Raw genomic sequence first — 27,399 nt, 5'->3', positions numbered from 1 at the left:
GTGGTGGAAGGATTTATGGCCGTGATTAACGCTCATTCCGTGACCGTAACCATCTTTGAACCAGCCATTAGGGTGGTTAGTCCTATGGCGGGAGGGTTTTACGGGTTCCCACAACCCATCTGAGGGGGGGGTGCCACCAACACCCACGGACGCAAGTATCCCGCTGGATGTCCACCCAGAATTTAAAGTTGGAACTCCGACTCCACTTGCCGGGACTGTCTGGAGTGGGGTTCAAAACCCTACTCCTTCTGGCCCAGCGGCGGGGATGCTTACTGCTACGCAAAAGGCCCACTCCGCACAAAAGGTGACACCCATACGTTTCCTGCGCCTTTTCCCTCCCCGTGACTGGAGCCCTATGCTGCCATTTCACGTTGCTAATCGGATTGGGCCTTTGTCATAGCGGTAGGATCCCCGCCGCTGGGCCAGATCAGGGTAGGGTTTCGAACCCCGCTCCAGACAGTCCCGGCAAGTGGAGTCGGAGTTCCGGCTCTAAATTCTGGGTTGACATCCAGTGGGATATTTGCGTCCGTGGGTGTGGGTGTGGGTGGCCCCCCCTCCTTGTATAGCTTGTGGGAGCCCGTAAAACCCTCCCGCCATAGGACTAACCGCCCTAATGGCTGGTTCAAAGATGGTTACGGTCACGGAATGAGCGTTAATCACGGCCATAAATCCTTCCACCACTTCATACAGTTCCCCAAAGGGAACAGTGTGAAGACACGTATGACGACGACATTGCTAAATAAATAAATGGAATTTAAAAAATTCTTTTAGGGCTTTTAAAAGTCCTTAAATTGCTTTAATTCTCTTTAAAACTACTTCAGATTACTCAAAATAATGTAAACATTTAAAAAAGTTTATAAAAGTTACCAAAATCTTCAGAAAACTTCCAAAAACCTATTTAAACTGCTGCTTTGCATGTAAAAATCCTTAGCAGCTTGACAGAAACATTGGGGGCGTGTCCAGTGAAACTGAGACCTCAAGGGGCGTGTCTCACTTACACTGCACGCTCCTGGCTTCGCGCTGGCTGCACTCCTGGGCGGCGTGACGTCATACGCTGCCCGGGATTCTTCTTTTTCATTCACCAAGTCCAGGCGTCCCTGGAGCTGATCGTCAGTAGCGCGGGGTAAGTGTAAATACGGGGCTTGCACGCGCTGCAAGCCCCGTTCTGGAATTTCTGGGCCCATGAGTTTGACAGTTCTTACTCTCAAACTCATGAATGAACCTTCCCCTCCCCTGATTGGTTGTACGGTGCTCACCTGATCCCAGCCGGCACATCGCACTAACTACGCCGCTGGATCAGGTAAGCACTGCACGCTGACATCTGAACCGGGCCTGTCACAGGAAATGCAAGCAGGCCCAGGCTTCAGATGTCAGCGCGCAGGGTGAGTGCAGATCGGGGGCTTGCACGCGCGGCAAGCCCCCGACACCAAGTTCTGGGCCATTGGCTTCAGTGCCCCAGGCTAGACAGAGAGAAATACATTTATCCAAGGTTTCCACTCCTGGAAATTCGGGGATGATTTTAACCCAGCTCACTCAGCAGAAACCTGGCGGGCGAACAGTTAAAATTGCCCTGGCTCTTACCTGTCCGAAAGCCGCCATGGTCACAACATCTGTAGTTCTGACCTGCTCTTCTGAGTAGGCAGCAAGGACATGCACCCGGAGCCAACAGGGACCTTCTTTACATATGCATGTTGTGGCCCAATGACATCATTGAGACCCGGCTGTAATTTTAACTCGGGCCTGAGCGGGAAAACCACCTGGAGTTAAAATTGGGTCCAACTGTGTAGTTGCTGGATGAGGACTGATTAATATATATGTTGAATAGGATGTTAAGACTTACTGTCTAGGATCACAAACGAATAGTGGCCTCTTTAGTAAGATACCAGAGGTCTGCTGGCACCTGCAGAATCATATCCCAGCATGAGATAGTGGCCCAGAATTTGCTGTAAAGTTTTGGCGTAATTACAGGCACCATTTATTTCAAAGGAAATAGGTGTGTAACTATTTTATGCCAGTTTTATGCTGAGACATTGCACTCATAAATTTCCTCGATTGTTTGCGCCATTTCAAAGATATGTCCGCCAAAACCCTCTGCCACTCATTTACACAGTTCTGCCACCCTTGCAAAAGACCGGCTCACGCATGTTTCCTGGATTGATGCAAATAATGTCGTAACATAGATTTACACCCAAAAATTTAGGTGCAGCACAGCCAAAAGTCACCTGATATTGGCCAACTGAGTTTCTGGAGTTTGATAGTAATTTTCTTTGCTTTTTGTTTTAAATTCTTACTGAAACTGGCTCCATATTTAACCAAAGTGTAGTCAATCTAGTGTACCCAAAATCTTCCGTCCCCTCTCGTGCATTCAGATGGACTAAACAGATGGAATGGTCTTCCCAATGGGCAATTCCCTGTTCTGCATAATATCGGAAGAGGAGCAGTTGAGGCAAGAGGCTCTGAGAATGAGGCACCATGGCAGAAGATTGCAGCCCACCCACTATTGCCCCTATTGGTAACGTTGCATTTGCGCCTGTTTTATGCTGGTTTTTGTCCTCCGGAATAAGGAAATGAGATCTGCAGGTAGCTTAGGCATATATTCCAGTGAGCAAGACTGGTACAGAAACCATGTAAATTTTGATGTAATTTCTGCATAAATGTAATCCAGGCAACTCCTTGACAGTACCTTCAAGAGAGGATGGCAGAAACCGGAGTAAAATTTCTTGGTGGCATGCACAAAGCTCACAGAAAAAGCATTTTGTTTATATGGCATATATGCATAATTAAGGAGAAAATACAATTTTTATAAATTTAATATACTTTGAAGTAGTGTTAAATTATGCGACATTTATGGCATCACACAATATAAGATGAAATGGGCTGTATAATGGATGCAGAACAAGTTACCTTGGTGCATGACTGCACGTAGTGCTGTTTAGAAGAACATCACATTAGCGATAAACCGTGACATTTAACAGACGATATAGTACAATTTACAGTAACATTCTGTTGGGAGAAGAAAACTGCTAATTTTCAATGTGAGCTGTTTATATCAACTACACTTACCTGAGCATTGTATTACCCTCTGTGTACAGTGCTTAATATGTCTTCAAATTAAGACTTGTGTTGCTACAGTGATAAATTGATCTGATTAATTTAAAGGCTGAGTATGCAATTGGTAAGCTTGTACACTTCTAACCTCTAGCTAGATATGCAAAAAATAGACCCCTGTTTGGATCAAACAAATGATATCATGAAATAAAAAATTAGCTGCCCTGTTGCTGAGTCATGACATTAATAAAACATTATTAGCTTGGAGCTCAGAAAAGCTACTGTTATTTATTGCAAAAGTCAAAGCAAACATTTTATTCATGTGCACAATCTCGAAATACTCTTTCTTTTAAATTGCTCCTGATTTATTCTGGAGGGGACCTGACTTGGGAATACTAAAAGTAACATAGTAATTGCATCATACAAGACTGTTGCTCTTAGTCAATTCCATGGTTGGCAATATTACAGTGTCCATCTTCTGATCATTCAACTTTCCTGCAAAATCACTTAATGAAGTTAGGAGACCCAAGTTCACTATCATAATTTTGTAATGCAGTTTTGCACAATATAATAATTTATCACTTGTCAAGCAGACAGTTTTAGTTTATACATTTAATAAGGGCATCCTTTAGTATGGGTAATTAGGACTGAACAGTTTGCATATTTACTAAATGCAGAATGTCATTGCCACCACGGCCTATTGCCTACATGAATTATTTCTCTATCTGTGTTAAACAGCTGTGCAATTATTACTGCCATAATCAGATAATTTCCCCTATGTAAGTTTTCTCTTGTGAGGCAATTAATTTAACCCTACTAAAGCCAAACAGAATTTTTACATAAACACCTATTTGTGCATGACTGGGGATGGAGGACTTTAGTACAAATTTAAATGTGAGATAAGTTATATATTTTTTATTATAGATGTAATTTAAGAGCCAAAGTTCATATATGTGCACATTTACCTCAACAAGCAGGATTGCATTTTTAAAAATCTGATATTTACTGATGAGATCTTTTAAAAATCATTTTGAATAAATATTTTGAAAGGATTTAACATTTAATAATAAATTACAGCTTATTTACAAAATCTCAGTTTAATTAAATTTAATCAGAATATTTTAGTAAACTATTTTAATTGGATTAAAATGTACTGTATGCAATACCTCAAACCTTTTTTTAAGCCATGAAAATTGGTATTTACCTATTTTAAAGGCAACTGTGCAGAATGTTTGAATCTAAATATATTCGATTAAATATTACAAAAAACTGTATTTTTATATTTTTCTAATAATATACATTAACAGCAAGCTACACTGCCTAAATGATCTATATCATTTTTATGCACATTATTGATATTATTGCTGATCATCAAAATTAGAATTCTGACAGTTTAAAATAATCTATTGTCCTTTGAAAAAATAATTTGCAATATTTTATTCAGATGTATACATTTAAGTGGTGATTTTAAATTATTTTTTATTAAAACAAAAATGTATGTGAATGTGCTTTGATTTTGTTTGTTGGATGGTTATATATAATATAAAATATGATTTCCACAACAGATCTGAAGGGCATGCAGAACATGTGTAATTAAAATTGTAAACCTAGTTAAAAAGTGTGTTTAGTACACAGGGATAAAACATTTAATTAATAGAATTTGATAAATCATAATAGGTATTATTTAATCTGTTTACTTGACAAAGTGTTCTATCAGATATTCTCAGATAAATCTGCTGTTTTTTTATTATTTTTGTGTTAGCATCTGAGGAGGTTTTTTGTCACTTTTGATATTGACAGTGATGGCAAATGCTCTTGGCTAAAATATAATCCATTTTTTCATTGCTGTATTCCATCTTACATAAATATAATTATTTCAATATAATGAATACCCTGTTTTCTGCGATGGATTAAGTATTAAGAAATCTCTTCTTTAAGGACACAGAGGTCACTGATGTTACAAATACCTTAGGTCTAGCAGAAATGGACAGATCTAATGAGGTTTGTTGGGTGCCACACAAAGCAAGAAACACAGATAGAGATCCTTTCATTGGAAATAAATTTGTTTGGCTTTAAAAATCTACTTAGCAGTTAATAATAGGTTTAAGATGCAGGTCAGGAAAGGTCATATTACCAGGTTGCAGTACAATACAAACGATACGGTGAGTACAACTTTTTGATCTCTAAGGCCTGAAAAACTATACACAAACATAAACAGGCTATTCTCTAACTTATTTCATATTAATAAGCAATTTCAGAAGTAGGATTGTAAAATGGGGCCATGCCATTGTAGATAATTCATCTATTTTGCAGTTTGGCCTGATGTTGATTTAAAAATTGCACCTCTGCAAAAGCAAAGCAATGTGATTTTTAAATGTCAGTATATTCACTATTGTAACCTTGTGTAAAATATCATGCTTAAGAGTAATTGAAAAAGACATAACTATTGAAATTGAATGAGTTGCTTATAAATTTAGCTTTTTTCAGTTCATGTGCATGGTAAATCTCTGCTTAACTGTAGGAAAGAACTGGAGGAGTATGAAGAGACAAAGAAGGAGGAACGGGAAAAGAAAGCTGTAGAAGAGGAAGAGAGGAGAAAGCATTACCAAGCCCGAAAGATGCATTACCTCCTCAGCACTGAGCAGGTCTGTGTACCTGTCCTGACAGCTTGCATAGTCGCCTGGGTCCCTGCCTGACAGAGATAAACTATCAGGCTGAATGGGACATGACTTGCTGAAATGATATCACAAAGACAATACTTCGAGTTCAATTTAGTGCTTTTCTATTGTGGAGTGCAAGCACCATGACTACTAGGTGACAGCATCTTCATACAGGCAGCATCAGCATTGTTGGCAGAAAGAGTCCAAGTCAGCAGTTTGATCTGCTGGCAGATAACACAACAGGAAGGGCATAACCTCAGCCTAACAACTCATTTTGACTGCCTCGTTTTGTGTTGTAGTATTGTCAAGCACTAGCCAACAAGCTGTTAAACTAAGATGGTAAAACATTTTTTTAATTGTCTTATCTTTTCTGCAACTGTTTCAGCAGGGTAGAGTTCCGAAGCGTAGGTTAATTGCAACTGACAGACTTGTTTTATGAAGGCTGCTTTAGGTTCATAAAGCAGCCGCTTTTCAAAATCGATGTGTCTAGAAATGTCTCGAAGAATTTTTTGATGAGTTGCTACAAGCAAACAAAGCAGCCTCTGTTTACATAGTTGGCAGAATAGGTAGAAAAATAAAATAGTAAAAGGGCAGTAAAACCATTTTTGTTTGTTTAGCTGCTATACGACTGATGCAGTATTTTGCCATATACATGTTGTAAAGAAGTCAATTAAGTTGACGTGGACAGAAGCTGAGCTTATAATTCAAATGTCACATTACAAAAGTGTACAATTTGTGATTTTCCTTTTTTACTCCTTTATTTCATATTTTTAAAGTATAATGCACCAGTAATGTAAACACAGTAATATTTGTCTATAATTGCATGTTTGGGTTCTGTAGAAAAAGTGTAATCTTGCAAGGGCTGAGATATCAATCCGGTAATTTATATGGTTTGTCCATTCATGAAGGAGTCCTAACAAATATGTGCTGTATCAGACATTGGTGCACCAGAGAAAAAAAATACACTAGTGCAATATTTAGTTTTTTGCCTAATGACTCTACCAGCAGTATTGTAGAGCTAAAAAAAACTGGTAACATTTTTGCTAGAATTTTGAGGACCTATTTTTAATATTTTTGATACAACTAACTTTTGTAGAGCTGTTTGCATGTGTGATATCCTTAAAACTCATGACTTGCACAATGAAAGTTCTGGAAATATTTTTCACAATTTTCAGTTTATACATGGGTTTCAAAGCCATCTTTTTTTTTTACATGCATGTTATTTTCAAAGAAAAAGATAGAAAATAAGTCAGCATGGCATGCAAACGAATAAATGCACGCTAATAAGCAATGGGACTAAATTGGAAGAAAGCTGAAATACTGGTAGGGGAAGGAGTCCCCAAATGTGCTACATAATATAATTAATAGGTCACATACAGAAATATGCATACAATATGGCCAAATGTGTTAATTTCTATATCCTTTTGTAAGGATTTGCTAGAGCACATTATCATTTTTTTTATGTTCCAAAAATTTCTAATCACAGTTTTCTCAGTTGAAAATTGCAACGTTTTTGGAACAAGGTACAAAAATAAATGAATCCTAGTTATAATTGATATAATAGCTTGATATTACTTATTCTGCCCTCAGTAATTCCTGCACAAAAATGTTTCTTTAACAAATGTGTTTTGCCAAGCCACCCAGTCAGTGGGAGACAATCACTACTGACACCTAGGTGAAGGGAGATCATGTCCAAGGGCTATAACTTTCACATCAATGTGCCTGCCCCAAGATCCCAATGCATTGTGTCATTGGTTATGTTATAAGGAGATCCTCAAGGGTGATTGTATCTCTAGACTGATGAAACATTTGTTATGGTTTTGCAGAGATGTCTTGAAACCAGGAGAGGAACAGATTTTATTCTCAATACTTGTGCCTAAAAGAGCAGGCTTCAGACCCATTCTTAGATATCAAAATGCTGAACAAACTCCTCAAACACAAAGTTCAAGATGGTCATCCATGTCTCTAACCTTTCTGAGAGACTGATTAGCATCACATTAAACTTAACAAAAATGAACCACTTCCACGCACCCATTAGGGATGCCAAAGAAAGTTTTTTTGAAAAAAGTATTACTAGTACAAAGTATTGTTCATTAGCATAGCCTCTCTAACCAGAGCCTTCAAGTGCTGAATGATGATGTCTACAACAACAATTTGCATTTATAGAAACATAGAAGATAGGAGCAGGAGTAGGCCATTCGGCCCCTCGAGCCTGCTCCGCCATTCAATGCGATCATGGCTGATCATCCAAATTCAGTACCCGGTCCCTGCTTTCTCCCCATACCCCTTGATCCCTTTAGCCTTGAGAAATATATCCAACTCCTTCTTGAATATATTTAATGAATTGGCCTCTACTGCCTTCTGTGGTAGAGAATTCCACAGGTTCACCACTCTCTGGGTGAATTCCTCCTCATTTCTGTCCTAAATGGCCTACCCCTTATCCTTAGACTGTGACCCCTGGTTCTGGACTCCCCGACCATCGGGAACATTCTTCCAGCATCTAGTCTGTCTAGCCCTGTTAGAATTTTATAAGTTTCGATGAGATCCCCTCTCATTCTTCTAAACTCCAGCGAGTACAAGCCCAATCGATCCAATCTCTCCTCATGCGTCATTCCTGCCATCCCAGGTATCAGCCTGGTGAATCTTCGCTGAACTCCTTCCATGGCAAGAACATCCTTCCTTAGATAAGGCGACCAAAACTGCACACAATACTCAAAATGTGGTCTCACCAAGGCCCTGTACAACTGCAGCAAGACATCCTTGTTCCTGTACTCAAACCCTCTCGCGACGAAGGCCAACATACCATTTGCCGCCTTAACCACCTGCTGCACCTGCATGCTTACCTTCAGCGACTGGTGCACAAGAACACCCAGGTCTCGTTGCACTTCCCCTTCTCCCAATCTATTGCCATTCAGATAATCTGCCTTCCTGTTTTTGACACCAAAGTGGATAACCTCACATTTATCCACGTTATATTGCATCTGCCATGCTTCTGCCCAATCACCCAACCTGTCCAAATCATCCTGGAGTTTCTCGGCATCTTCCTCACAGCACACACGCCCACCCAGCTTTGTGTCGTCTGCAAATTGGGAGATATTACATCTAGTTCCCTTGTCTAGATCATTAATATATATTGTGAATAGCTGGGGCCCAAGGACCAATCCCTGCGGTACCCCACTAGTCACTGCCTGCCACTCGGAAAAAGACCCGTTTATTCCAACTCTTTGCTTTCTGTCTGCCAACCAGTTCTCCAGTTATATAGCACCTTTAAAGTAAAATGACCCAAGACACTTTATAGGAGTGTAATCAGACTAAAATAATTGACACCGAGCCAAAGAAGGAAACATTAGGACTGGTGTCCAGAAACTTGATCAGAGATGTAGGTTTTAAGGAGCGTCTTAAAGGAGGAGCGAAGCAGAGAGGTTTAGAGAAGGAGTTCTAGAGCTTAGGGCCTAGACAGCTGAAGGCACGGCCGCTAATAGTGGTGTGAAGGAAGTCAGGGATACACAAGAGACGGGAATTGGAGGAACGCAGAGTTCTTGAATGGTTGTAGACCTGGATGAGCTTACAGACCTAGAGAGGGATTAGGCTGTGAAGGGATTTGAACACAAGGATGACAATTTTTAATTTAGGAGTTGGTGGACTGGGAGCCAATGTAGATCAGTGAACATAGGGGTGATGGGTTAGGCACCTGTATCTTCGGTAATTGCACTTCTATCTCATGAAAGAAAGAAAGAAGTTGCATTTATATAGTGCCTTTCACAACCCCAGGACATCCCAAAACGCTTTACAGCCAGTGAAGTAATGGCAGTAGCTATAGATTTTTTTCATTCTGATCCGGGTTACCACAGAGTACTGGTAATGTAGTGATGCTGAAACAAACTAAAGACTACACATAGATTTAATTATAATCAGCTACCGGAGCATGAAATTTCATGATCTATCTACCCAAGACCAGTGTAAGCAGTGGCCATGTGGTATTGGGATGTCTATAGAGCAGTATTCTGGTAATGTTTCTATAATTTTAATTGGTAATGCCTCCTCACAGTATGGCGTGGGCACTTAGAAGATAGATTGATACCGGAAATTTGGACACCATTTCAATTCACCTCCTATTTAGGTTGGAACTAGGCTCAACTTTGACAGCACTGCAATACTTCAGCTTCCAGGCCCAAGCAGGTCAGTGGTTGCCTTCTGATTCACAAGTAATATATCCTCCTTCTGATTCCATGGCTAGTATTATGATATAAATTGGCCTTGACTAGACAGGTAAGTAAATTTCATGCTCAGGTAGCTGATCCACTTGCCCAATCTGGCATAAAGGAAGGCAATACTTCACCTTCATCCAAAGATGCTGGAATTTTTTTTCTGGCTCATGGTCACAGGTCTTCAATCTACTCAACTCTACATTGATTTAAGAGGAATGCTGCTTCCTCTGCAAGGGATACTATTACACAAAGAAAGGGATATCAAAAAACATATTTATTATGGACCCATGACTTCAGTCACCACTCTCAACGCAATTTTGAAAATCTAGTTGATAGTTTGCACAAGTCCTTTGATAGCAGCTTGTAGGCATGAACCCATTGCTGGATCACAAATTATTCTGTCATGACAGCAGTGTTCAACATTTAATTCAACTTCAAAAGCTGGTATCCATGGAATCTGCAGAGTATAGTTTCACTTAATGAATGAGGAATACTAAATTTAAAAATGCTACAGTGAGATATTTTTCTTGAAAAATATATTTTAAATCCTCTTTCATATTTAAGTGTATCCACTCCCAGCTTTTCATATTAAGATGGCTATTATGTATAAAATCACCAGAGTTTTCTAAAAACCTGATAAAAACCTCGGATAACTCAGTGAGTAAATGCACTGCACAGAATGCTACTGCATAATTTAGACCAGGAAAGACCCAGTTATATGTCTAGTCTGTGTTGAATTAGCCAATTCCAGCCACGGTAATGCTATAATTGGCTTCAGTGTTCCTGAGATAGGGAATTTAAAAATCAACCAGAGTTCCTGCTCTTGTTCACTATCTAGCGATTCCTGTTGGAAGTGAGCATATGTGGATGCCAAGTGAGGACTAGTTGGGATTGGTCGTGATCTTGGATCCTAGTTTACTCATTGAAAACAGACTAGTTCTTCACAGGAAACTTATTTTATGTAATGTATGCCATTTTTTGTACATGTCTTCCAACTTTGAATTATAAAGTCCTTAATGTCCCTTCATTATTGTTCTGTCAATTGCCAGGCTTGAACTCATTTCAATTATTCCCTTGTGAATGCAGTTGGAGGATATTTTCTCTCACATTTGTGACATTTTCTGGGGGGAAGGAGGGAAATAAGTTCTTAAAATAGAATGTGACTGAAAAGAAGTAAATGATTTGCAACAAAGCAATTTGATGTTTTTTTACATCAAGAATACTTCTGTAACTTCACAAATGAAAAATAAGTTAATCTCAAAAACCCAGCCAGAGATAATTGCAACAAAATTAGAAATGTAATTCATTTTTAAAATAATTGTACTACATGTAGATCAATGAGTCAAGATGTTGTTATACAAAAAGAAATAACATCAGTTGTAACACATTACAAAAAAATGAAATGTCATAAATGGATTTATTTGTACTCTAATTTGTTTTGCAGAATTCAGCTAATGGCTCAATGCATAAATGAGCTTGATTGTGTGGTAATGAGCCTTTCAGACAAGGAAGATTTTAAGTTTGAGCTCTAGTCTGTGCTGAATTAGCTGATTTCTGGTGTGGGGTTGGGGGAGGAGGTGGGGAGTGGTTGGAGGAAGGAACTATTCCTGGCATTTATATAGCGCCTTTCATGACCTCCGGATATCCCAAAGCGCCTTACAGCAAATGAAGTACTTTTTGAAGTGTAGTCCCTGTTGTAATGTAGAAAACGTGGCAGCCAATTTGCGCACAGCATGGTCCCACAAACAGCAATGTGATAATAACCAAATAATCTGTTTTTGTGATGTTGATTGAGTGATAAGTATTGGTCAGGATGCCCTGCTTTTCTTCAAAATAATACCATGGGATCTTTTACGTCCTCCTGAGAGAAAACAGGGCCTCCGTTTAACGTCTCATCCGAAAGATGGCACCCTTGACAGTGCAGCATTCCCTCAGTACTGCACTGAGTGTCAGCCTAGGTTTTTGTGCTCAAGCCTCTGACTCAGAGGCGAGAGTGCTACCAACTGAGCCACAGCTGACACACTGGAAGGAGTGTAGTAAGGAGCTAGTAAGTAGTTAGTAAGGAGCTCCAGTCCCATTTACTATCCAGTAACCACTGCTGGAAAGTGCATATGTGCAGGACTAAGCTAAACTGTGATATACCCTGCCCATGATACACAATAGTCTGTTGACACTCACTGCCTAGGCTTTCACTTTGAAAAATAGCCACTTAAGTGAGGTACTGCAAATATCTGTGGAATTATACCCCAGTGATTGCATTTAAGATAGGAGGAAAGACAAATGGAAAAACAAAGGAAGTCACTTAATTATGCATTTCAAAGAGTTTTTAATATAACTGAAAGACTGGCCTGTCTACTAGGGTGTTTCTTTAAGTAAAAGGCAATGTAAAAAAAACTCTTCCCCCATCTTCAATCTGTTATTACACACTGAAATGGATTTCTAGTTCATCAACTCAGCCATACTGGAGCTGGAGTACAATTTCGGGGGGGGGGGGGGGGGGGGTTGACAATGCTGTTAACTTACCCAAGTAGTTATTTTCACATATAAGCAAAGATAGTGAGTGTCAACAGGGTATTCAGTCATATCACAGTTGAGCTTAATCCTGTACTTAACTAATGTCCATACTTTCCAGCAGGGGCTCAGACGTGAACACCAAAGAGGGCCAAGTTCACGAATCGGTGCATCACAATAAAGTATTCCAACATGAAGAAAATTTCAATTGAATATCCTGCGAATCCTGGAAGATAGTCACACCAATATATATTTGTGTAATGCTAAAAATTGTAACTACATCAGTTTAGGAAAATACTTAGGTTTGCATTCTGAAAATGATAACATTTTAAGTCTAATTTCCCTGTAACATAGTAGCAAAGGTAGGGCTTTAATAAAGGTGTGATGCTTCAAAGTTTTTTCTTGTTTAAGGCCTACTGTTATGTCTAGTTCAAGGCTTCATTACAGTACCAACATAAAATTCCATTCCCCAAGTCCTGACTACTTTCTCAATCCAGTTCTTGCTACCACTACAGAAATGATCAAATCTTCATAGGTTTTGATATAGGTTATGTTAAAATATTTGAAGCCTCTAAAATTATCTGTTACAGTACCTGGCAAGAGCTTTCTTTTTATCATCCCGTTTGCAGGATGGAGTTCTGGGTCTGATTGACACTTGTGTGTCATCTACAATTATGATCAGTTTTGTTGATCTTTTTGGCCAGGTTCCTAACAATAGTGAATTTTATAGGCAACTTTGGCATTAGATATAAGGTAATGGCTTTTTGAGAATTCAATAAAGTTCAGATCTTATTAACAGCTCAAATCCTTAGTAATTTGAATGTTTACATTCATTTTTACCAGTTGATTTCAGTTTTGTAAAATCCTCAGTTCACCCTATTAAAATGAACAGAAAATCAATATTGACAGTGACAGATGGCAGAAGACTAGCATGTGAGCCTAAGCTCTTTATAGTTTCAGTTTCAAATCTGGATTTATTGTGATCATTTGATTGCATTCTCTAAAGTGACATCAAATAAGTATTCCACAATATATTTGTGCATGTGTATGTAATTTTGTATTTAAGATTCAATAAAAATGTTGATGTTTCCTTCTTTTTACCTCAACTTTCCAAGTTCAAATGTAAACAAAATATGACATATTGGATGTCAGTCTATTGAATTTGAACATCTTGGAGTTTTACAAATGTGATGTGGAATATCTTGATGCGCATGAAATAAACAGATCACACTGCTTTTTCATATAACTGTGTATAAAATCATAATGATAAATCATTTTACCTATCGTTAGTGCACTTTATAGAGGAGATTATACTGAACAAAACGATGTACAACTTGCTATACATTATTTGTCCTCAAATTAATGCTGCACAGTCAACTGCTTATATCTTACCAAAAGATCCCATAATCTTAGATCAAAATGTATCTAACATCCCCTCCCAAGCTGATGCTAAAATCTTATCAGATGTACAATTTAACTTTATTCATGTTCTTAGCAAAAAACAAACTTCAAGTCTGCCTTCATATCAATCCCAACTTGGCGTTGTACTTAAAAGCTTTCAGTAAATATTAGCATCACTTGCAGAATAAAAATTTAAAAAGTTAGGTGAATTCCTTTAAAGCCAAAACACACAACATCCAGGTGTAGCTTATCCAATTTATTCTTTGGACAGAAAAATGTCTAATAGCTAAATAATGTTGCAGGTAGCATCGGACTAGAATAATTTATTTATGTTAGTGCTATTATATCAGTTAAGTATCCCAACAGCTCTTTCAAAAAGATTTTTAACTGCTAATGTTAAAAACAGTGCATCTTTTATGGAATAAGTAGTGTAAATAGAGAAGATTAATTGCTGATACAGCATCAGCTGACATGTGATTTGTTTGACTTAAAGATATGAAATTGGGCAAGTACAATGTACAACCATAACAGCGTGTATGTATTTTTATTTATATAATTACCTTAAATTGTTGGCATATAAACTGTTGGCATATATTATGCTTAATGAAATCCTCATTTTCAAATGATCGTTATAAAGCAGGAGCAGAAAATTAGCCCTTTAATGTATTTCTAGAGCTTCTAAAATAACACATTTCGCAGTTTGTTGAATTGCAGAGACTACAAAGCATTGAGTGCAATAGGTAGTATATATCTGAACAGGTGCATTACATAGATAGGCACCTCAATCAAGTAATCAGTTTTGAATACTGTTGGTTGAAGTCAGTTTATAGTATCTTTTAAAATACATTTTTTACAGGATTTTGAACAAGCTATAATAAGATCTAATTTGTTGTAGAACAAAAATTGTAATAAAAACGCAAGAATTACTGCTAGTCATCCTATTTTAAATAATATTATGTAGCATAACAGCAGAATGCAGCCAAATATATCCCTCAAAGTTGCAATAACCCTTTTCAGTAATTTATATGCCAACTTCAATTTAATTATTTGTTAATTCTAAACTAATTCATAATATATTCACTTTCAAGTTAATGTTTAAGCAACCTCGGGGGGGAAAAATTACTCTAGTGAAAATTAAATGATTTTCAAAAAGAAATATTGTAATTAAATACAAAAATACAAATAACTGAAATTGCTCTTTATTTAATATATTTCAAAGTGATTGTGTAACCTTCATGGTCTACAATGTAATGTTGAAAACGTGCTTTTCATTTTTTGTACATAGCACTATTATATTTGCTAAGGAATGTCTTGCTAGAGAATACTCAGTATAATTAGTTGGGAGTAGTGCTACTGTTGTAGCTAGATTTTTTTTTAATGTAATTATCTATCAAGATTACGTTTTTGTCTTTCCTGGGCAATGTCATGAATATGCTACATGCTTTATTTGCGTACTGATGCTTACTCCTCTAACATTCAGAATGACAGTATATAAATTTTGGAGGTAATTTGAGTTACTTTAGAAAGTATATGCAGTCTACTACAACAGAATTCCAAACACTAATGAGAGGAAAGAAAGAATCTAAAATAACAGTAAGGAAAACAACATTAAAACTTAAATATAAAAATGCAAATAACTTTAAGCAGATGTAATAATGTTAAAATACAAAATATAACGCAGCAAGTATATCAGATACAGTTTTATGAGGGGAGGGGCAAGGAGAATGAGGTCAATGATGACCTATTAATTGAGTATCTTCATTGAAATACTGCTTTTTCAACTTTTTTAGTCAAGATTGCACACACAAATCCTGCTCCTTTGCAAACTGTATATTCAAATCAAAATGTTGTTTTCTTTTAGCCACAGTTTAGCCTTCAGAGTCAGTTATAGAATGCTACAGATATCCCTTTCAGAAATGTAATAACTCCAGACGAAGACTAAATATTCAAAAAAAAACATTTAGGCATTGTTTAGAAGATTTACTAGTTCTAGAAAAATATTTCCTCTTCCAATATATTTTTAAAATACATAATCTAGAGTTGTTTGGTTGTTGATCTAATTTACATTTAGAGAAAATAGGGTTTAATGAATGAAACACTGAGATTCCAATGTATTATTTTTCTGTTTTTTGGAAGATTTTGGCATATCTTTTTCTGCTTCAAGCTGTGCCTTTGGTAGTTTGCAAAACTAAAAGCCATAGTTAGTACTAGGTCATCCATGCTTCTCAAGTGACTTGTTTTGTTAATTGCTTTCAGCATTAATTATGGTATTTGTTTAATTAATCTTTACAAAGCTTTTATGTGAATGAAAGTATGTTACTACATGGCAATGTATAATTTCAGTTCTCACAGGAATACCCAGGACTGTTTACAGCTATTCATTTAAATGTGTAATTCTGCAATTGGCAAGCAGAAATGTTACCTTTTGAGTTCTCAGTGAGAGTAATTAAATCTTGAATATCTTACTGAATGTTGGATTGTGGCAATGTGTTAACAATCCACCTACTTCTTAACAGCAGGTCAATTATTTGCTGAGTAGGATTTTTATAAATCCCGTGGCAGTTGTATGTCCTGATAATTATGATGAAGTATAGTGGTCAGTGTTGATTCAGCAATCCTATCTCCAGCAAATACTTCATTCACTGATCTCCTTCATGCTCTTCTTTACGGTCATTAAACTTCTTCTGCCTTTTCTTGCCATCCCCTGTGGCCCTAATTATAAAGGCCTATATGAAAAACATCTAGATTGGGGAGGAAGCTGACTGATGGATTGATAGCTTTGCAAAAGGGTCCAGAATTTAAATGCTATTCAATGGATGACTGGCCAACAAAAGGCACGTTTGCAGATATGCTTGACCTGGTGCAATTAATATTCTAGTTCATGCATGAATTCCTATGATGGAGGGGGACTTAAAGTGCCAAAAGTGTGTCTCTTGCATAACTCATTTCCTTTTTTCATGACAACCCAGAATTTTATACTTAAAAATATCAGTGTTTTCACAGCTCATTTGCCCTACTGTGTGATCAGTACACTAGCCAGAAGTAGAACTTGATGCAGAGAGGTCAGTAGGAAGCTATTAACAGGGTCACTCCTGAGAATTCACCAGCTTTATTGAGTTCAGTTTTAGCTTGAATGTACAGTATGAACTCAGGTGTAGTTTTTTTAAACAGCTAGCACAGATTTCCCCAAAGTCTTTATCAGTTTAGAAAATTGCCAAAGAAAATGGATTCCCAGGCCACTGTGCTGGCAAAGGGCTGCTAAAGTTTGTGACAAACTTGAATGGTAGAGAGAAAAAAATGTTACTCACACAAGCTTTTAGCAAATGTTGCTGTATTAGTTTTGGCACACACCATAATTTCTTAGGAATGATTGAATTTGGTGCGAGGTAGTCATTTGCCATTCAGAGTTTCTGCAAATATTACTAGTCAAATGCCAAATGTAGTCACATTTTTGTTGCTGCAGTATATATTTATAAAACTATTTATTATTACATTAGTTCATTGAATATATCTAGCCATTGTTGGTGTAAATTGTACACTTTGTAACACAACTAAAAATGAAACTAATTTTAAGTAGATGTTTAATTTCTTGTGCATTACTTCATCTCAGTGAGTTAATAAGTGTTACCTTTTCTACCTAGCTTCCAGGTATTTATAACTCTCCATATAGGCTGTGCCCGAATGAGAAGGAGTATAGATTACAACAGGTCAGACCATCGAGTCTTAATACATTTCGAAGAAAGGACACAACTGAGGGTCTTGTGGATCCATCAATACCTGGTGTTCCATGCATCTTTCCTCCAGTAATGCCGCTGCCACCTGTAGGCAAAAAGAAACCACAGGTATGCTGTTTTATTGTAATGGAGCGTTGTTCTCCATTTTTATTAAAGGAATGTTGGAGCATAATAATGTGACTTTTGTTTTTCTTCCAGTTAATGTCACCAATGATTTCTAATGAATCTTAATTTTTTTTTTTATTCGTTCATGGGATGTGGGCTTCGCTGGCAAGGCCAGCATTTATTGCCCATCCCTAGTTGCCCTTGAGAAGGTGGTGGTGAGCCGCCTTCTTGAACCGCTGCAATCTGTGTGGTGAAGGTACTCTCACAGTGCTGTTAGGGAGGGAGTTCCAGGACTTTGACCCAGTGACGATGAAGGAATGGCTATATACTTCCAAGTCAGGATGGTGTGTGACTTGGAGGGGAACTGGGAGGTGGTGGTGTTCCCATGCGCTTGCTACCCTTGTCCTTCTAGGTGGTAGAGGTCACGGGTTTGGGATGTGCTGCCGAAGAAGCTTTGGCAAGTTGCTGCAGTGCATCTTGTAGATGGTACACACTGCAGCCATGGTATGCCAGTGGTAGAGGGAGTGAATGTTTAAGGTGGTGGATGGGGTGCCAATGAAGTGGGCTGCTTTGTCTTGGATGGTGTCAAGCTTCTTGAGCGTTGTTGGAGCTGCACTCATCCAAGCAAGTGGAGAGTATTCCATCATACTCCTTACTTGTGCCTTGTAGATGTTGGAAAGGCTTTGGGGAGTCAGGAGGTGAGACACTCGTCTGACCTGCTCTTGTTGCCACAGTATTTATGTGGCTGGTCCAGTTAAGTTTCTGGTCAATGGTGACCCACACATACAAAAAATGAATAATTTTTAGAAAACACTACAACATCAACATTTCCATCTGAGTTAAATTTCACTAAGATAAAAACAGATACAAGTTTTGAGGTTAGATATTCTATACTCTGTTCCATTGATAGATAATAGTAAGCTAAGGCAATATGAACAATTGACAGAAAGCTTGTTACAGTGTAGGAACTAAAATGTTTTTATTCTGTTAGTACATTAAAACTAACTGTTAAAGTGCTGATACCACAGATGAAATATATTTTGTTACTGATGATTCATTTCCATACAATTATTCAATGCAAAGTAACACAATTTATATCATATTTCTAAAAATATCCAAATCATGTGGCCCATCAGTGGTATCAACTACTAGGGGGGAAAATGTGGATGTTTTGTGTGTCCCGTTAGTGCCCTAAGAGGGGTGCAAAGCCCGGGCGTGGTGGTGCCAATGCCTCCCGCGAAATTGAGCGGGTGGTTAGCGGCGGCGCCGGCGATGATACCACTGCCGTGCACAGCGCCCCGGCCGCAATCTTCGGTAGTGCCCCTTGACTTACCGCGGACGCTATGTCCGACGGGGTCAGAGGGGTCTACCTGCGGCCAGGGCGGCGCTATTCAAAGGCGAGGTGCCGGGTGGTCATTTTTGTTGCTGGCCACCTGCCTCCGCTCTCGGCCCCGGCCTTCTGACATGCCCACCAACCCCCCCCGCCCCCCGCGGCGTGCCAGCTGTGCTCCATGAGCGCAGCACTTCTCTACTTCTCTTGAGTGCCAGGCTCATTTGCTGGCACTCAGATCCCCGGTGGCCCAGCTGGGAGGAAGGCCTGCAATACTGCGGCACATAGCGCCGCGATATTCCCTCGCAGCACCCCAAGAGGGAGGCAGGGCGCTTCCAGTAGCGCCCCGCTTCCCCTCTTGGGGCGCTACCACTCAATTTCGGCCGTGGGGGCACCAATTTTTTCAGGCCGCTAATAGTAGCGCCCCAGCGAAGTTAGCGCCCCAAAGGTGACTCGACGCAATTTCTGCCCCTAAATGGTTTTTTTCTGTTCAATAGTAATGCAAGACTATTATGTCCGTGTGTAATTGAGACACGGACTGCAGGAGTTGGTTATAACAGGTCTTTACTGAGTGGAGACAAACTGGAACTAACTATGCAAAGTTACTACACAGGCTTATATACAGGGGTGGTCACTACTGGTACTGCAGTATACAGGGGCTGCAGAATATAGTTCCTTCTGCAAAGTACATACACTACAATTCCTCCCCTTTTAGCTAAACAGTACATAACATTCGATTAATAATTAAATAACATATTTACAATTACAGTTGTCATATACATTAGCTGAAGTTAAGCAATTATAAGTTCAGTCTTTGAGGAGGCTTCCTGATTCTGTCTGGATAACGCCTCTTTGGGGTATCAGGTTCTTCTGGCAGAGTTGATTCGGAATCGACGTCGTTGGGTTCGTCTGCTTCCAATATTCCCGATTCTGAGGTAGATGCAATTGGTACTTCGGTTTCATCACCAGGTGTATCGGATCGTGGTGTGGAATTGACGTTTTCCAGTGACTCTAGAATCTGGTCAGCATGGCATCTTACAATGCTCTCTCCAACGTCCACGGTATACATTAGAGGGCCTTGCCGTGTACAGATCATTCCTGGCTGCCATTTCTCTGTGCGGTAGTCCCGGGCCAAAACTGGTTGACCTATCTTAAAACTCCTGGTCGGCCTTTCATTCATATTCTGAAACTGCCTGTTCTCCACACCTCTTCTGATGTTTGGCTTAACCAAATCCAAGCGGCATCGTAGTCTTCGATTGAAGAACATCATGGCTGGAGTTTGGTTGGTAACTGCATGTGTCGCATTCCGGTAGGCAAACAAGAAGTTATCCACCTTGTGTTGTAGGGGTATGTCTTCATTACACATTGCCTTGATAGCCTTCTTGAATGTTTGAACGAACCTCTCAGCCAATCCATTGGTGGCTGGATGATATGGGGCGGATGTGTAATGCTTAACACCATTGTTCTTTAAGAACCTCCGGAACTCTTCAGACACAAACTGTGGTCCATTGTCAGAGCAAATCTGTTCAGGCAGCCCATTTCTGGTGAATATGGTTCGGAAGACTGTGATAGTTTTTTCTGTGGTGGTTGAGGACATTTTTATTACCTCTGGCCACTTTGTGCATCCACCGCAATTAAAAACATCGAGTCCATAAATGGACCAGCAAAATCAATGTGCACCCTTTGCCATGGAGATGAGGGCCACTCCCATGGATGTAGAGGGGCTTGTGGTGGGGCGTTTTGGACCTTCTGGCATCCTGTACAGCTCTTGGTCATCTCTTCGATTTCTCTATCGATTCCCGGCCACCACACAAACGCTCTGGCTAAGTTCTTCATTTTTACCCCTCCCAGATGACCCTCATGAAGCTCATTGAGCACTCTATCCTTCAATTTGGGTGGAATTACTACTCTGGATCCACACATCAAGGTTCCTCTGCACACTGACAGCTGTTCTCTTCTTGGCGAGAATTCTGGCAACAGTGGTTCGCCATGTGCTGGCCATCCCTTCACCGTTAAATCATAGACCCAGGAGAGTGTCGGGTCATTTCATGTTTCCTTTTCTATGTTTGCATTCGTCACAGGTAGACATTCGACTATGGTCGAGTGGAATATCTCCACTGGATCCACTGCAGGAGCTTCTTCCACCATCGGCAACGGTAGGCGCGACAATCCATCAGCATTCCCATGCTGTTTAGTTCCTGTGTACTCGATGTCATATTGGTGTGCCCCTAGGAAAAGGGACCACCTCTGTAGCCGTTGTGCTGTCATTATTGGGACGCCCTTCTTAGGGTTGAAAATGGAGACGAGGTTGATGATCAGTTAGTAGAGTAAATTTCTGACCGTGCAGGTAGTCACAGAATCACAGAAAGAATCACAGAAACCCCACAGTGCAGATAGAGGCCATTTCGGCCCATCGAGCCTGCACCGACAAATATCCCACCAATCCCTGTAACCCCTACACCAACACATATCCCACCCTATCCCTGTAACCCCACGTATTTAATCTCCCTAACACTAAGGGTCAATTTATCATAGCCAATCAACCTAACCCGCACATCTTTGGACTGTGGGAGGAAACCGGAGCACCCGGAGAAAACCCACGCAAACACGGGGAGAATGTGCAAACTCCACACAGACAGTCGCCCGAGGCCGGATTCGAACCCGGGTCTCTGGCGCTGTGAGGCAACAGTGCTAACCACTATGCCACCGTGCTTGAACCTCTTCACCCCCCACACCAGGCTGAGGGCCTCTCTGTCAATCTGGGCGTAGTTACGCTCAGCTGAAGTTAACGAGCGTGACGCAAAAGCTATCGGCCTCTCTGAACCATCAAGGAATTTATGTGACAGTACCGCTCCAATGCCGTAGGGAGACTCATCACACGCCAGTCTTATCGGTAGTGATGGGTTGTAGTGAGCCAATACTTCTCTTGAAGTGATTAGATCTTTACTCTTCTGAAAGGCCCACTTACATTCATCGCTCCATTTCCATGCTACTCCAGTTTGTAGTAGGGCGTTCAGTGGGTGCAGAATTGTGGACAAATTCGGCAAAAACTTATGGTAGTAATTCACCAATCCGAGGAATGACCTCAGTTGCGACACATTTTCAGGCGCTGGAGCCTTAACTACCGCTTCAATTTTGTCAGGGGACTTATGTAACCTCTCTTCATCAATCACGTGGCCACAATACAATATCTGTTTCTTAAAAAACTCACACTTGGGGCGATTGGCTCATAGCCCATGTTCTCTTAGTCTAGTGAGCACCTGCTCTAGGTTGGCAAGGTGTTCACTGTCATTTTCACCTGTCACTAGGATGTCGTCCAAGTAACACTGAGTCCCCGGAATCCCTTGCAGGACTTGTTCCATCGCTCTTTGCCATATCGCCGGAGCTGATGCTACTCCGAATACCAGTCGATTATACTGGTAAAGACCTTTGTGAGTGTTTATCGTGAGATGTTTCCTAGAGGATTCTTCAACCTCCATCTGCAAATATGCTTGTGCTAGGTCAATTTTTGTAAAACGCTTCCCTCCAGATAGTGAGGCAAAAATATCTTCTATGCTCGGGAGAGGATATTGTACTGTGTGAAGGACTGGGTTCACCATCACCTTGAAGTCCCCACAGATGCGAACCTTCCTTGGCTCCTCAGACTTATTGTTTAACGTTTTCTTCATGACAGGAATGATGAGTGTCGCCCACTCGATTTTTGACAATCGTCCAGGTGTGACGTCGTCATCCTTTTTACCAGCCACCGTCAGTGCCTGAATGGAGTGCCAGTCTAAACTTATCTTTCTGATCCATTCACATCCCAATAACGGTGGGCCACCATCTTGCAGTATGTACAGATACAATTTCTGTATTTCCTTGCCGTTGTATTCGACAGGCACCCTTATTTTCCCTCTGGGGTATACTTTTTGCCCCGTATACGTCTTCAAGACAATGGATGTCTCTTTCAAGGGTACATGTGAGAATAGCCGCTCGTAGTCTCGTCGATTCATGACGGTCAGGGCTGATCCTGTATCCAATTCCATTTTGACTTGGGACCCTGCTATCGTGAGGGTGACCCAAATGGTTCGGTGATCCTCTTTTGCGATTACGTTGTGAAGTTTGAGACAGCTTAGTCTCTTGTTCCCGGATTCGCTATCGCTCATCTGGTCTTCGGAACTACTGTCCGTCATCTTTTGTACTTTCCTGTACTGTTCCTTAGTAGCCTTTTTATTGTCGTTAGTCTTCTTCCCAGACCTGCAAACTTGTGCAATGTGTCCCATCTTTCCGCATTGCCTGCATATTTTGTCCTTGGACCAGCAGTCCTTCTGGTCATGGGTTGTTCTACCGCAGCGATAACATTTTTCAAATCCCCGTGTCATTTCGCGGGTGCCGTATTCCTGTGGCTTTTGCTGTATTTCCACAGCTCCCCTTGCTGCTGCTTCGTACGATACTGCCACGCTGAAAGCCTTATCTAGCGTCAGCTCTTTCTCTGAGAGTAACCTCTTCTGGGTTCCTTCACTCAGGAGTCCACAGACAAATTTGTCCCGTAGAGTATCTGTCAGTCCTGCTCTGAACTGGCAGTGCTTTGATAGCTTGCGTAGTTCCGTAAGATAATCAGCATTGCTCTCGTCTTTATGCTGATTTGTCCTGTGGAATTTAAATCTTTCTGCTATCAGCAGCGGTGTAGGATTTAGGTGTTCCTGTATGATATCAACAATTTCGTTAAAACGCTTCGCCATCGGTTTGGCTGGAGTAATCAGGTTCTGCAATAGGCCGTACGTTCTTGCGCCCATTAAGTTTAGTAGTACCGATGCCTTTTTCTCATCGGCTACTTCGTTTGCCTCGCAATATACTTCGACTCTTTCCACATACGTGGTCCAGTCTTCTATTGCATTATCGAAGGCAGTGATATTGCCAGTCACAGATCACAGAAACCCCACAGTGCAGATAGAAGCCATTTCGGCTCATCGAGCCTGCACCGACACATATCCCACCCTATCCCCGTAACCCCTACACCAACACATATCCCACCCTATCCCCACGTATTTAATCCCCCTAACACTAAGGGTCAATTTATCATAGCCAATCAACCTAACCCGCACATCTTTGGACTATGGGAGGAAACCGGAGCACCCGGAGGAAACCCACGCAAACACGGGGAGAATGTGCAAACTCCACACACAGTCGCCCGAGGCCGGATTCGAACCCGGGTCCCTGGCGCTGTGAGGCAACAGTGCTAACCACTATGCCACCGTGGCATCTTGGAAATCTAAGATGGCGCCTCCCGCGCTTTGCCGCCTTCCCTGATTTAACAAAATGGCGCCTCCCGCGCTTTCCGTCTTCTCCGCTGCTGCTAGCGCTGTTGCTGGCATTTTATGCCTTGATGGCGACGTCCTATGGTCTTCGCGCACTTCCCCCCACGCTGCTAACGCCGCTCTCCGTAGTTCCCGTGGCAAACTGCAGCTCCTCGCGGCTTTCTGCGCTTCTAATTTCTTTTATTTCCCCGTCGTCGGAGCAACTCTACGGGACACTTTCCTCCCTCTTCTCGGGTCTGTACGTGTGTGTGCTCCAACCTCTCTCTCTCTCTCCTCTTCCCGACAACGCTGCTCGGCCCCGTTGAAAAGCCACCCAATCGAGCTCTAGCCTGCCGCAGCCCAGGAAGGATCAGTGTACTACCTGCCACCAGCCCGATTAGCTGGAACACCATCGACAGGATAACCAAGCCCCGCTCTTGACAGCCTCTCCTACAAATCTTGAGGGCAGCACGGTGGCATAGTGGTTAGCACTGTTGCCTCACAGCGCCAGGGACCCGGGTTCGAATCCGGCCTCGGGCAACTGTCTGTGTGGAGTTTGCACATTCTCCCCGTGTTTGCGTGGGTTTACTCCGGGTGCTCCGGTTTCCTCCCACAGTCCAAAGATGTGCAGGTTAGGTTGATTGGCTATGATAAATTGACCCTTAGTGTTAGGGGGATTAAATACGTGGGGTTACGGGGATAGGGTGGGATATGTGTTGGTGTAGGGGTTACGGGGATCGGGTGGGATATGTGTCGGTGCAGGCTCGATGGGCCGAAATGGCCTCTATCTGCACTGTGGGGTTTCTGTGAACTCCGATGAATCAGAGGTGGTTGCCCACGGTCGACGCCCGTTTCTTCTGTTTGTTTTATTTATTTTTCTTTCTTCCTTCTGGCCTCGACCTCTGACAACTTCGCTTCAGGGATGGATCCCCATGAGGTGGTGCAGACTGTAGGTAAGTTCGGATCTGCTCGTCGCCAGTATTATGTCCGTGTGTAATTGAGACACGGACTGCAGGAGTTGGTTATAACAGGTCTTTACTGAGTGGAGACAAACTGGAACTAACTATGCAAAGTTACTACACAGGCTTATATACAGGGGTGGTCACTACTGGTACTGCAGTATACAGGGGCTGCAGAATATAGTTCCTTCTGCAAAGTACATACACTACAAAGACTAATTATAGAAGGAATGCAAAACCAACCCAGAAGTTGTGAGCTCAGTGTAAACTTTTGTCATGTAAACAGATAACTTTGGAAAAACTAGAAATTTTCCATTATTTGAAAACACTGCAAAATATCTAACTTGCATAGATGTCTTCACTATTATTATGCTGAGATGTCAGCCGTGGCTCAGTGATAGCACTCTCCTCTGAGTGTAAAACTTGAGCACAAAATTGAGGTTGACACTCCAGTCAGCTGAGGGAGTGCTGCACTGTTGGAAATGCTTTTTTTCAGATGAGACATTAAACCAAGGCTCCATCTGCCTCTCAGGTGGATGTAAAAGATCCTATGGCACTATTTCGAAGAAGAGTAGGGAGTTCTCACTGGTGTCTTGGCCAATATTTATCCCCTAACCAACATCACTAAAACAGATTATCTGGTCAGTATCACATTGCTTTTTGTGGGACCTTGCTGTGTGCAAATTGGCTGCTGTATTTCCTACATTACAATAGGGACTACACTTCAAATGTACTTCATTGGCTGTAACTGGAGTGTCAGCCTGGATTATGTGCTCAAGTCTCTGGAGTGCAACTTGAACCCACAACCTTCTGTATCAGAGGCGAGAGTGCTATCCACTGAGCCACATTAATGAAGCTGTGATCACACTTCTTACCTTAACAACTGTAGTTCGATCATTGACTTTTTTTCCTGAATTGCAGCCAGTTCTTGTGGAAGTGCTCCTGACATTGATGTCCTCAGCTATCTCTATCCACTGCCTCCTGAGTAGATGCATGTAGGGCTTCCTGCCGCCTGAGGGGAAAAGGATGTCTCTTTTCCTCTCTACTTTCTGCATCAACCCCTCCAGTGCAGCATCAGATAATCTTGGTTGCTGCTTGCTCCCTCCTTCAGTCATTTCTTCCAGAACATATTGCACAGTTTTTGTAGCCAGTATGCACCTCCCCCTTAAGAGGTGTTACCTGCCTTTAAGTAGCGTCCTGGACTCCCAATATAGCCCCTCCCCCACTTTCCGATAAGCGTGCAGCCAATGAATGGTAGTGCTGGCTGCACACAGGAATTATTCTAATCGGCAGGTAGCACAGGTATCGTGTGCAATTGCGACATGCAGCAGTAGAGTTCACATCACTCATCTCCTTAGTGCTGAAATCCAGAGAAGTGATCAGCTGGAAGTTGTCCATTGAAAATAGCTGACTTGCAAAAAGTCCCAAATATATCACGTCAGAAAAGGAACTTTTGAAAACATTCCTGATACTCGTAATTTCCCAAGCTCTGTGATGGATATTTATTTGCCATTGCTGTTATTTACAGTCACTTATGGGTTTCTATTCATTTAGAACACAAATGAACATAAATGAGCTATGAATCATTTCTTTTTATTAGCCCCTTTATTTCTTTGCTGTTTGCTTGTTGGAACTCCAGCCATAATGGGTTACTGATGAGCTCACCTGTTGGATTGTTGAGTCTTACATTTATCGGTGCATCAAGCTATTTGGCAGATTGAGAATCAAGTACTGTTGTTTTAGATTTTTGTTCAAATTTAACTCCTTGAAGTATGTTCCAGCTGCATGGAGGCTGTTTATTGATATCTAAACATAATGTCAGACCTGTTATTTAAAGTTACCTATAAAACTCACTTTTGCTTCACTCAAGCGTGCAAAGTTATTATCTACCTATCTTTATAATATATTAAAAGATGTGCATGGTGCACTTCCTGTTCACACTACCATTACTTGCTATGTCATGTTTTTTGTGCCAACATTTTACAATGTCAAAATCCTATTTACTTGCTGTGCTTTAGTTGCCCAGGACCAGCTGCCATTTTGTTTAAGTCCATGTTTATTAAATCAATTAAACTGTCCAACCCCAAACTTTGCTTTTGCTTCTGCCTGTTCTTGTTTCCTACTGATAACCCTAAAGTCAGTTTACTTCTGCTTCTCTCCACTCTTT

At 40.9% G+C, this 27,399-nt stretch overlaps 1 protein-coding gene across 12 annotated transcripts in view; it reads left to right on the top strand.

Moving 5' to 3' along the window:
• Window positions 1-27,399, top strand: part of spata17 (spermatogenesis associated 17) — a 548,756-nt gene that overhangs the window by 77,260 nt on the left and 444,097 nt on the right. For 11 of the 12 annotated variants that reach the window (XM_085981083.1, XM_085981099.1, XM_085981101.1 and 8 more), the window contains 2 exons: window positions 5,570-5,693; window positions 17,470-17,670. In XM_085981083.1, the coding sequence (XP_085837209.1) occupies window positions 5,570-5,693; window positions 17,470-17,670 (325 nt within the window). The remainder of the gene's footprint in view (window positions 1-5,569; window positions 5,694-17,469; window positions 17,671-27,399) is intronic. The other variant, XM_085981092.1, reaches the window with a different exon arrangement.

Source organism: Somniosus microcephalus, chromosome 3 (genome assembly GCF_052327205.1).
Source record: "Somniosus microcephalus isolate GS21.2 chromosome 3, FLI_Smic_1.0, whole genome shotgun sequence".
Lineage (NCBI taxonomy): Eukaryota > Metazoa > Chordata > Chondrichthyes > Squaliformes > Somniosidae > Somniosus > Somniosus microcephalus.
Note: the sequence above shows the minus strand (reverse complement) of the source record. Positions and strands in the feature narration are given on the sequence as shown.